Source organism: Protomyctophum bolini (assembly GCF_963924005.1).
Source record: "Protomyctophum bolini genome assembly, chromosome: 1".
NCBI classification, from domain to species: domain Eukaryota; kingdom Metazoa; phylum Chordata; class Actinopteri; order Myctophiformes; family Myctophidae; genus Protomyctophum; species Protomyctophum bolini.
Window position 1 is genome coordinate 47791720 of NC_137862.1, and position 13013 is coordinate 47804732.

The 13013-nt window shown below is 44.9% G+C and overlaps 1 protein-coding gene across 1 annotated transcript in view; it reads right to left on the minus strand.

Annotated features, from left to right (window-relative positions):
* unc13c (unc-13 homolog C (C. elegans)) overlaps positions 1-13013 on the minus strand; it is a gene marked incomplete at both ends in the record, with an annotated part of 246798 nt that overhangs the window by 191696 nt on the left and 42089 nt on the right. The window contains 2 exons of the mRNA XM_080787767.1: positions 6520-6747; positions 11490-11709. Of these exons, the coding sequence (XP_080643893.1) occupies positions 6520-6747; positions 11490-11709 (448 nt within the window). The remainder of the gene's footprint in view (positions 1-6519; positions 6748-11489; positions 11710-13013) is intronic.

The following is a 13013-nucleotide window of genomic DNA, read 5'->3' on the forward strand; positions in this document are numbered from 1 at the left end:
CCATACCATCAAAGAAGGAAACAAGCAGAAAGGCCAGTGGTACATATGCAATGCTATAAATGTGCATTATTAATAACCTGTGTTGTGTAATATCAGATTGTAACAAAGTATATTGTTCTCTGCTTTTGTATCCACAGATTTAAAACCGTAGACGTATAGTTACGTATAGCATAGTCATAGTTACGTAGTCACTGAACTAAGAACTAAGAGAACAAGGGAACTCATTTGTGCCACGGTCTGGTTTAACAAAGGAACAGTTTAGAGTGGTTCATTAAGAGCTGAACTCCTAGCCGAGCAGAGTAAGGAAACAGCTAATAGGGTGCAAAGTCACATGCCAGAGTCTGTGATACTTACATCTTGTAACGGGGGAGAGTGAATCAACTGTGCATATGTATGTTATTATGTTTTGTGTTCATAATGAAATAATAAACCTATAAAAAGCACGTTGAGTTCGTAAAGAGAAGCGTTTATTATTGAAGCATTTAGTTTAGCCTATGCGTATTAATCTTTAGTATAGTCTGCTTGTAAATCCTGGGCTGGTCGGAGCCCTGTGTATGAATCCACAGAAGACCCAACACAGAATGTCAGTGTGACTGTGGCTTGGAGGGAGGGGGGGGTGCGAGAGAGAGAGAGAGAGAGAGAGAGAGAGAGAGAGAGAGAGAGAGAGAGAGAGAGAGAGAGAGAGAGAGAGAGAGAGATGAGGTGTCGCTGATATGCTGGAATGTGAGTGTGAATGTGAGTGATGTTTATAGGCGACCTGAAACTATAGTGTGGGCCATATATTAAACTGTCACATAAGAAGACAGTTCTTTAATTCAGGGGTCCTTGGGGGGGGTTCTAGGGGGTCCCCCCAGCACAATTATGTAATACAGCATCACAATCATTTCAATGCACTTTAAACATTATACTTTGGCTGTTCAAAAATATAACAGATATACAAGCTTGTAAATCTTGACATTTGGTGGGAGGGACCAAGTGACAGGCAATTGAGGCAAAAGACGCAAGTGAGGGAAACATGGGTGAGACTGAAGTGACTTGGGAAGCACCCTGCATGCATACAGACCAACCTGTTCTATACGCGGCTGCCCACTTCAGTGCCACGAACGGCATACACATGTTTTTATTTCATTTTTATATATGGCATTGTATGCTTTATTTATGGTTATCTTTGAAAAACAAAGAAGGGTCCCGTACACTGTCAGAGCAACATTTTCTTTGTTTTTCAAAGATAACCTTTTTAAGTATGCTTTACTGCCCTACGCACCTGCCACTAACCTTCTGAGGTCATGTGCATCGGCCTTTTGCTGAAAACAATGCTTTATTTATGTACCATGGTGCAGAAAGTAGGGGTTGGGGAAATATCCATTCACTGGTATCACAAGTTTTCTTTTACAATCCTGTACGGATTTTCTTAATGCCTGTATCTATATAATTCATTCGAGTTCCATGATTTATTCATGAATGTTTTGGCCAAAGTCAATTTCAAGAAACTGAGGCAGAAGCCGAGGCAGAGAAAGGGAGAAAATAGCCTGCAATCTCACATTTTAAAACCCAAACAATGTAAACACTTTGGGGTTTTCACACATCGCCAGGGAAAGCAGAGCTCCGCACGCAAACTCTGTGTAGCCTGCCTGATACATAAATACAACCGTCTTGCTCGACACCACCCAGAGCTGAAACAAAATGTGGAGTTATAGTCAAATGAGCCTGCAGCATGCAACGGCCCTTATATAAACTATACCCAGTGGTTCAGAGTACCTAAGGCCAAATGCATCACAACGCCAATTGCTTATACAGTATCTCCAAAGACCTTCCTCCATATAAGTAAGTAAGTAGTAAGTATGTAGCCTCATGTGGCCCATAGGACAGAGCCTATCTCCTGTTTTTGTATACGTTGTATACGTCCCCCCAGCCATGATGCTATAGTATGTCGCAGGGACATAACCCCAATTCAACCCTGCCAAGCAGAGAGGCAACGGGTCCCTAATTTAGTCTTTGGCATGACTTGGCTGGGGAATTGAACCCCCGACCTCCCAGTCTCAGAGGAGCGGACACTCTAGTGGTTAGAGTGTCTGTGGTATGGTGGAAAAATGCAGGTGTGAGATGTTATGGAGGTGGGTTTCTGTCCTCTCACGTCCTCCAGGCCAGAGCTATTTACACAACAAGGATCCCAGACAACGGAGCCAATATGTCTGTCACCACTCTAAAGCTGTCGCACCATTATTTGGACAGGGACGATGCATGAGTGGCTCGATTTACCACAGAAGCTCCCCGAGGTGAAGTGAAGTGGAACAGTGTGCGGAGTACACTTTGCTTTGCTATAGCACTATGTCATTATATGTTCACGCAAATAAGTAGAATGGTGTCAAACAAATACACCCTGCGTATGAAAACAAATCAAAAACAATCACACTTGTGTGAAGTGAAGGGCTGCCCAGATGTTTGGGGGGCATGTTGATGTTCTGTGAAAATGTATTTATAATAGCGAGACATTAAGGTCCATAGACTTGGCTGGCATAAATGACATCATAATTTACACGACAATAAACAACAAACATTAACGTGGAATTCATCATTTATAATTAGGCAAACTCGACAAACATTAAAAGTCCATAGACTTGGCTGTATGACGTGATTTCGGAAAGCCAGACATCCTCAGCGCCTCCCCCCCCCCCTTCCCTACCCTACCAATCTACTAACTTCAGAATGTCGTCCTGTGCACCGAAAGGCAGAATGATGTGTGGGTATATACACTCTTGGGGATTCCAAGCAACCACCAGCAAAGCAGCCTGTCAGCGTTTGACAGACAGGGCAGCTAGAGGAGGTGCCACCATCAGCAGAGAACCCTCCCGGGAAAGCCTGGCTCTCCTGGGAGTCCTTGCCAGCCAGAAGTTGCCATGCAGGTGTGTGTGCACGTGCACACATAGACATCAAAGGGGGCACGGGCCACTGCCCTTTGAACCGCCTGTCCGTTTCTTCAGACCGTGCATGCAGCATTTATACTATGGTGAAAGAAATGCAAATGCCACCCTCTCCATGCCATACCCGAAGGCAGCGTTCAGGAGAATTCCCTTTTTCCGAACTCTCCTCAACTTAATTGAACGCGCTATACGAGCTAATGCCATACGGTAGGAGGTATAGAACGCCACGGTGTGTGTATACTAGATTTAAACACTCTTTTGTTCCACTGTCAATCAAAATGCTCAATCAGAGATTGCCGAATGCACTTTACTGACTACCGGTAGTTGCAAGGGAATGTGTGCAATATCTCTGTTTTGTGTACGTGGGAGTTTCATGGTGTTTTTTCCTTTTCGTATGTGAACGTGTCAGTTATTTGTATGCAGCTGTGACTCTGTCTCCAAGACAAATTTCTCCCAAGGGAGACAAATAAAGACAAACCTTGAACCCTTGAACGCAGCATTTTGCTCTTGAAAGAATGTGTCCCACTGTGTAGAATTCCTTGTTGTACACTGCATCTCCAGTAGCTAGAGTGCAGGGCTGCGCCCCTGAAAAAGCTTCTATCTGTCTGTCTGTCTATCTATCTATCTATCTATCTATCTATCTATCTATCTATCTATCTATCTATCTATCTATCTATCTATCTATCTATCTATCTATCTATCTATCTATCTATCCATCTATCCATCCATCCATCCATCCATCCATCCATCCATCCATCCATCCATCCATCCATCCATCCATCCATCCATCCATCCATCCATCCATCCATCCATCCATCCATCCATCCATCCATCCATCCATCCGTCCGTCCAAAAGTCAGAGAAGAAAAGTCTATAAATATTGGCCTAATGTACTGTATCAGACCGGGCACTGAAAACGCTTTTGTTTAGGGTCACAGATGTACCGTATATCAGATAATCATTAGCATACTCTCATGTCATCAGCAATGGTTCTGGGTTGCTATATGGTAGTTATAAGATAAGATAGATAAGGGCTTTATCTCGCCAGAGGTAGCACAGCAGTTATACGATACAGTTTCGGAGCCAGACAAAGTACAGTACACAACATCATGGCAATACACATCACTCACAAAAGAAACACCATCCGTAATGAACAGTAGTATACAACAGTATCCACAACAACGCTTGCATTACACAGGACAAAAATAAACAATAGTAAACGCAGTAACCATGTTACGAATGGCTGGTTAGCTCAGTCGGTATATAGAGCTATCGCCTTTGGAACACAAGGTCATGGGTTCGATCCCGGGCACACCGCCAACTCAGTGTACTGTATACGAGTAGCATGGATTGTGTGCGGCAAGTCGTGCGGTATAAGTACTGGGAGCTGATGGTGTTGCACTCCACCTCGACATCCATCTCCCAACATCCGTCTATAGCGCATTGTAACGGGGATAGACTCCCGTGTGTTACCGGCTGATATACCAACAATAAGCCACTCCCAAGCTACTTATCCCATTTTGGACAGAGGTCGATGAAAAAAAAAAGGCTTCTAAATCCTAAAATCTTTCTGAACAACCCGTGTTTCTGTGTCAGTGGTGCTCAACCTCAAGCCAATATTTTAGTTTTCGCTCTGAAATATATATTCAAAGATTTGCGGCACACAACCTTTCTAAAAAATAGCGGACCTACAAGCTCATAGCTTGTAGATCGGCTACTTTTCAATAGCTAAAATGCTTAAAACACCAAAAGGGGTTCCCGCCCCAAAATGGGTTATATGAATGGCACTTAGTTGTCACATGGACGGACGCACATCAGAGAAGGATGAGGCTGGGTGTCACGTATGTGTCAGGCACAGAGGCAAACAATGTTACCACTCAGGTAACCCAGGGCAAAGCCATGAGGAAAGGCAAGAAGTGCATTACTGTACGTATAGATGCACTGCGGCACGATAACATCTTATAGCTATAACACCACTGGTTAGCTCAAGAACCCTGATAGGGGAGAGTGTGGAGGGCAAACGACCTGAGCTGGTGTGTTGGCTAGAACCCACTCCTGCATCGCATCACCGTAATGAGCTGTTGTTCAGAGAGCTAATTGGACTATTGGTTGGAGCAGAGCGGCCATAGTGTGCATCATTATTCTACATCTTCATATGGCTAATGGCACAACAAACAGACTTCTAAGTCTTTTGTACTTTCCCCTTTGGGGTAGATGACTATACCGTCCCTCTCTCCATGTGGTTTTTGCTGATGCTGGGTTAGAGAGAGAGCTTAACCCATTTAGGCCTGACGTCGAAATAAAAAAAGTCTTCTAAATCCTGACAGTTTTCTGAAATACCTATGTTTCTATAGGCCTATATCACTCAATATTTCATGTCAAGGACCCCCAGAAGCAAAGATTGTAGTTAAAATCGGTCGCTCTGAAAGAATATTCCAAGGTTTGACCACTGTGAGTGTTTGGAACATGCCTCGTTAAAGTTTAATAAAAACACTGATGAGGGTAGCTTTGCTGCATGAAACTTTTTTCTTCTTTAATGTCTTCATAAATTACCACACCGGAGCTACGAGTGTGCAGCTACTTTTATATATATATATATATTTTGTTTTTATCATTAAACTTTAATACTGCGGGAAAATGTCCAGACAAATGATATGCCACAACACTGCCACGCTTGATAGATGTTGACGGGTCGTTATGAATTTAGAGTAATGTGTTGACAGTTTCTGTAATGATGTTGAATATTCACAGTTCATGATGCCAAACAGCAGAAGAATTACCCTTGTGCAGATCTGAATGCTTGCAGGAGTTGGCCGTCTGTGTAAACACAGAAAGATAAGGGCTCTTTAAAAGGCTACAGTAGTATAGCCCATGGTTCCTTCCACAAATAACCTTTTTGATGGTTCCTTGAGGCACATTTACCCACATGAACCCTTGTATCCTTAAGGCGTACATTCACAGGAAACTACAGAAAAACAGCGGACCAAATATAGAGCTGACGTTAAACTCACTCAGCCAATCGATTTGCCACTCACTACTGTATGCCTGCACATACCCTATAGATAGTCTATAGTGGTTCAGTCTGAAGAACCAATTTCAGTTCCACAACAACGCACAGATCTGCTATAGTTGGCATGCTTCCACAGAAGACTGTGCTGGCTTTCTATGGCAGTGGTTCCCAAACCTTTTTGTGTCAAGGACCCCCAAATCAACATTTATTAGGCCACGGACCCCCCATTTGAAAACATACAGTATGCCAGCGACCTCGATAAGGGAGGATTTTTACGGCTCTAGCAGTGATTCCGAAACATGTCAATTTCATGGACACCCAGTTTAACACGTATTATGCTACGGACCCCTGATTTAATGGCATTTATATCTCTGGTATACCCCCAATTTAGATTGTAAAACCGCTGTTAATTGAACTCTGAGAGTGTACAAATGGATTTGTACAATCTCTGAGTTACAGACCCATAAGGGTCCATTTGGTTGCAAATTATCATTTAGCTATAGGTTCCCCCCTGGAACTCCCTCAAGGACCCCGCTTTGGGAACCACTGTGGAATCCAAAATGGATTGTGCTGAACACCGACACTCACCTGTGATGGTGATCTTGGCGGACCACTTGGACGTCCCCTCCAGCACGGCCTGCTTGGCCGCCTTCAGGTTGGTGTTGAAGTCCTCCTTGGAGGCCTGGAACATGTCCTGGATCAGCTCGAACACCTCGGGGCGGTTCTTCTCCCGGATCTTCATGCGCTCCTTCATGGCCATGATGATGTTCTGCGTCTTGTCCTCGGCCCCGTGCTTGGAGCTCTTCTCCACCGCGCCTTTAATGATCCCGTTAAAAACAGGAGAGCAGCTGTGTCATTTCACATTTTCTGTTACATGCATGCATATAGCAACATAGAGTATGTTAAAAAGTAGCATTTAGAACAGTGGTTCTGAAAAATAGCAGATCTAAAACGTTTGAGAACCACTGAGTTAGAACGCATTTGAAGAGGGGGCGCATTATGTTGGTCCGAAGTACAAACAGTCCGACATGCAACAGACCGACATGCATGGCCGGTTAAGACACACGCGTGGCAGGTTAAGAACTGGAACGCACCCAGGGTGCCGGCCCGGTTCCGGCGAGCCGCCCCGCGTCCGAAACGGTTGAGAAATGACAGTTATACCGTGTGCCCTCTACTGTACGGTACTGTCACTGTACTGTACTGGCACACCTGAAATCATTATATATACAGTTAATACGTGCGTGTGTGTTTGTGTGTGTGTGTTAGGTTGCGCACAGGTGGTGAAAAACAACCATGCTGTTTTCGTGCTCAGACGCACCCACCCAGCCACCCATATAGCTCCATAAGGGAGTGGTTGCACCACTAAAAAAAAAAACACAAGGTCCCATTTACAGGGTGGATAACAGAGGCCGGGTGAAAGTAGTTTGGCATGCAGCGTCAGCTAAAAGGAGTCGATGCACCCCCTGAGCAAGCAAGTCAGTTATATAACCCCCACGCAGAGGTCCACCGATTGCTCACTGTACCACCATAGGGTCTGGGTCATAACAAGATAGCACGATAGGATCCTTAGTGAATTGCTTCCATAAGCAACTATCCCCTGCACATCTGGACAGAGAGACACAAAGGAGAACAGGAGAATGTTCCTAAAATAACGGCAATTCCCAGAGCGAGTGGTGTGTGTGTTGCTGTGCGAGTAGACATGGGCAGTGGTGTAAGAAACTATACTCAATGCATTTACTTAAGTGCAACTATCAGTACCACAATGTACACAAATCATTCACAATCTTCCTCAGCCTGAAGACTCACTTTTGACCGTATAGCACTGTCCGTAGCACTTTTGCCCTAGAATTGATGACCTTGCAGGCTTATACGCAAAGTCTACATTTTTTAATTTAGAAAGCACGCACAGTAGTAGACCGATGCCAGGTCATTATTGAGCTGGCTTACTGTAAATCGCTCTGGCTTAACCCATTCTGAACGGGAACCCATTTTGGTGTTAGCGTCATGTTATGCTTTAGCTGTTGAAAAATAGCAGATCTACAAGCTCATAGCGCACCACCGAGTGGCGCGCTACGAGCTTGTAGATCTGCTATTTTTGAAAAATCGAAGAACGACTGACATTTTTTTCAATCTGATCTCAGGTCAGAATGGGTTCATCAGACCAGTGTGTGTCCAGTGGAAACCTCGTATGAATCTGATCTCAGGTCAGAATGGGTTAAGAGAGTCTGCTAAATATGCCTAAATTATAAATTGTAATTGTAAATCATTGTACAATGTAGAAATACGCTCTTGCAAGAAAAAGTTTGGTATTCAAAATGCACTTGGGTAAAAGTACAAATGTTTTGGTATCAAACTATACTTAAAGTACCGAAACGCAAAATGACTAATTTCACACATTTTCAAAATGTAAAATATTTTGAAAATAGCTGATGTACAAGCTCACAATGGTTTGTAATAATAATCAAAATGTACAAAGTAAATTGTCACTAACGTTTTGCCTCTGAATTTGAAGTAAACCGTATTGAAAATTGGAAATGCCCTAGTAAAGTGTTTTCACTTTTACTAGGACATTTCCAATTTTCAATATGTTTACTACCTCAAATCAAAGGTGTGCTTAACGTGCAGTACTTGAGTAAATGCCCTTAGTTACATCCCAGCACTGCATATAGGGTGAGGGGAATCTATAACACATTGTGTGTGCATACTAATGATGTCCCCACACTGTGCACACAGAGAGGAGTCAGGAGAGGGACATGTGCCAGTTATTTCTGGTTCCTCCTGTGTCTAATCAAGTTATCATCTACCATCTCTCCAGTGAGTTCACGTTTGCACAGATTGAATTGACATTTAATATGAACCGGCATCTGGAATTAAAAGCAAACGCATTTTTTACAGCAGCACAGAGTGTGGCTAATCCAGTTAAGGTGTGAGAGGGATTGCCAGGAGCATCGCCCTGGAACCCAGTGTGACACCCCAGCGCTGTGACAGGGTGCTGTGTTGTGTACGTGTGCCCGCACTGAAGATGCTGCTTTGAGATTTCCCACGAGCAATAAAAAACTAGTGGGTGTAAATGTGTAAATGTCACTGGAAGGGGAACGCACGCACGTTACGCAAAGCACCGTAACGTCACCTCCGCTTGATGTTCTTTGTGGTTCTTTGTTCCGTTGTTATTCAAACGGAACAACATGACCTCTGGCTGAACTGACAAGACTTGTCGTCCATATCTTATCATCTCTTCCTGGGGGGGGGGGAAACCTCATTATATCCCAAACTATTGCTTTTCAAAGGATTCAAATTCAAAAACGGCAAAAGTAGTAGTAGATCTAATCGCTTCGAGGATCTTCTACTTATGTGTGATCAAGTAGCTATAGGGCGTTAATTTATGACAAAACACAAATAAGATGTGGATGTATATAAGAGGTTTCTGTCCGATATGCATAATAGGCATTTTTAGCTTTTGTGCGTTCGCAGTCAACACATAATCAATGTGGAAATCCTGAACCGCGCTTAATCACGGTGCCTGACCCCCATAATTGGCTTGGCAACCGAATCCTGCCAATTTATCCTCTCTGCTTTCCAATGCTCCGTCCAAAACCCTAAATGAATAACACGCAATAAAGAGAGCACCGGCCACCACCCTTTTTGGACAGAGAACCGGCCACCACCCTTTTTGGACAGAGCACCGGCCACCACCCTTTTTGGACAGAGCACCGGCCACCACCCTTTTTGGACAGAGAACCGGCCACCACCCTTTTTGGACAGAGAACCGGCCACCACCCTTTTTGGACAGAGAACCGGCCACCACCCTTTTTGGACAGAGCACCGGCCACCACCCTTTTTGGACAGAGAACCGGCCACCACCCTTTTTGGACAGAGCACCGGCCACCACCCTTTTTGGACAGAGCACCGGCCACCACCCTTTTTGGACAGAGAACCGGCCACCACCCTTTTTGGACAGAGAACCGGCCACCACCCTTTTTGGACAGAGAACCGGCCACCACCCTTTTTGGACAGAGCACCGGCCACCACCCTTTTTGGACAGAGAACCGGCCACCACCCTTTTTGGACAGAGCACCGGCCACCACCCTTTTTGGACAGAGCACCGGCCACCACCCTTTTTGGACAGAGAACCGGCCACCACCCTTTTTGGACAGAGAACCGGCCACCACCCTTTTTGGACAGAGCACCGGCCACCACCCTTTTTGGACAGAGCACCGGCCACCACCCTTTTTGGACAGAGCACCGGCCACCACCCTTTTTGGACAGAGCACCGGCCACCACCCTTTTTGGACAGAGAACCGGCCACCACCCTTTTTGGACAGAGCACCGGCCACCACCCTTTTTGGACAGAGCACCGGCCACCACCCTTTTTGGACAGAGAACCGGCCACCACCCTTTTTGGACAGAGAACCGGCCACCACCCTTTTTGGACAGAGAACCGGCCACCACCCTTTTTGGACAGAGCACCGGCCACCACCCTTTTTGGACAGAGAACCGGCCACCACCCTTTTTGGACAGAGCACCGGCCACCACCCTTTTTGGACAGAGCACCGGCCACCACCCTTTTTGGACAGAGCACCGGCCACCACCCTTTTTGGACAGAGCACCGGCCACCACCCTTTTTGGACAGAGAACCGGCCACCACCCTTTTTGGACAGAGAACCGGCCACCACCCTTTTTGGACAGAGAACCGGCCACCACCCTTTTTGGACAGAGCACCGGCCACCACCCTTTTTGGACAGAGAACAGGCCACCACCCTTTTTGGACAGAGAACCGGCCACCACCCTTTTTGGAAGGAGAAGCCTGTTACGACTATAGGTACAGTAAAATAAGATATACCGTTGGCGCTCGCGTTCCAACAACCGTCCCCATGAAACCCTCAACCACAACACGAGTCTACAATACAAGCAAAGCTTCATGCTGTGTATTGAGAGTACGTGTGCAGTGGTGTACATTTACTGAAGTACTGTTCTTAAGTACAATTTTGAGGTATTTCCAATTTCTTACTGTACTTTTACTTCTACTCCACTACATCTCAGAGGCAAATAGTGTACTTTTAATCCACTACATTTATTTGAAAACTTGAGTTACTAGCTACTTGTAGATTATGAATATTACAACAAAACATACAGTTACCACTTCTGGTCTATATACATTCTGACCATTTGAAAATAGCCGATCTACAAGCTCACAATGCGCCGCAAATCGCAATGCAAACACATTGTGAGCTTGCAGATCGGCTATTTTCAAAATAGTTTTATACGTTTGAACACTCACTTTTGGTACTTTAAGTACATTTTGATGCCAACACTTTTGTCATTTTACTCAAGCATTTTGAATTCCGGACTTTTACTTGTAACAGAGTATAGTTAATTCTACATTGTAATATTGATACTTTTACTTCCACCTTTTTTTCTCCACCACTGAGAGTGTGACCTCGGGGGAAAATACACCCGAGCTGCCGTCTAACCCATTTTGGGGCGCGAACGCCTTTTGGTCAGGATGTAGGAGACATTTTATAGAACCTGATCTCAGGTCAGAATGGGCCTTAACTCACGTTGCAGACAGTCGGCGTTGAGAAGGTCCTGGCACTTCTCGTGGCACTTGACGCCACACTCGGAGCAGCGCATGCCCTGGCGGGCGATGCCCCACAGCAGGCCCTCGCACTCATGGCAGTAGGTGGGCGCCGTGGCCGTCCACACCTCGAAGTTGTGGGGCGTGGTGGACGAGATGGGGTAGATGAGGGCCTGCACGGTCTTCTTGAACACGTGGTGTTTCTGGGGAAGAAGGAAGGAAGGATATTTCATGGAGAGGTGAGTTTTTTTACGAGACGACCGTATAGCTCAGTGCGTATAGAAGAGCGTCGCAGTCCCGCCTCCTTTCATGACGACGCCAGGCCCAGGAAATTAATCCCAATGCATTTTTCATTCAAAACGTATTTATTTAAATACCTTTTAAGCGTCGTATGAAGCCAACTCTTGTCGTGACAAATCACGACAACACACACAATATTTTGGACCAAAATAATAATTACAAAGAAGAAAAACAACAAAAAAAGTGTTGTAACCTGCCGTTTTTTTCCTACATTCTAATTCTTTGTTTGGCCCGAAAAATTGTGTTTGTTGTCATGATTTGTCAGGACAAGAATTGGCTTTGTCCGCGGCGTAAACGTCTTTAAATAAATACTTTCTGAAAAGTCTACGAGGAAAATGAACGGGGATTTATTTTCCGGGTCTCTCTCGAGGGGGCGGGACTGCGACGCTCTATAGAGAGAGGCTGTACGTAATCAGAATAATGATCGAACGATGCGTGCGTGCGGTCTTGAGCAAGGTATGGTAAGGTTCTTGAGCAAGGTCCCTGAACAACAGACACTAAGAGTGCCAATCGTAACCATCTGAGCAGTCATCAGCTGGGTGATAATTGATAAGGTATTGAGGCCTACTTTCATGACAGAGAGAGAGAGAGAGAGAGAGAGAGAGAGAGAGAGGTGGGGAGAATAAAGAAGAAGAAGAAGAAGAAGAAGAAAGACAGAAAAAAAGAAAGACAGACATAAATACAGAAATACAGAAAGAAAGAAAGAAAGAAAGAGAGAAAGAAAGAAAGAAGAGTGGAAATAATTAACCTTGAATGTGTTGCGTTCTATATGGACAAGGGATCAGTTTTAAGTCAGAGATGAGCCCCGACACAAAGCACAGCACTTTGATTGCTTTTCACGGACGCTCACTCCCTAGATCTGGAGACAGAGGTTAAAAACAAAAGAACAAAAAAAAAGAAAAAAAAAAAAAGACTGGGCAATATTCTTGCATCCGCTGAGGGTGGCAGGAAAAGCCAGATGTCATAAAACAAACTTTTTTACAGTAGTCTAAAGTAGTACGGCACAGCCGCCGCCCGCTGCCCTCGGCGGACCTAATTCAAAATGATATGTTGCGTCTGCATTCTTAGTGGAATGATATTTACGATGCAGACACTGCATCTCTACAGTAGAGAGGGATGGCAGTTATCGAAGTACACCCGCACCCCCCTCCTTGAATTATCCATTCATCAGCGTATAGCAGGATTCTCCCAAACAATTCCCTCCCGT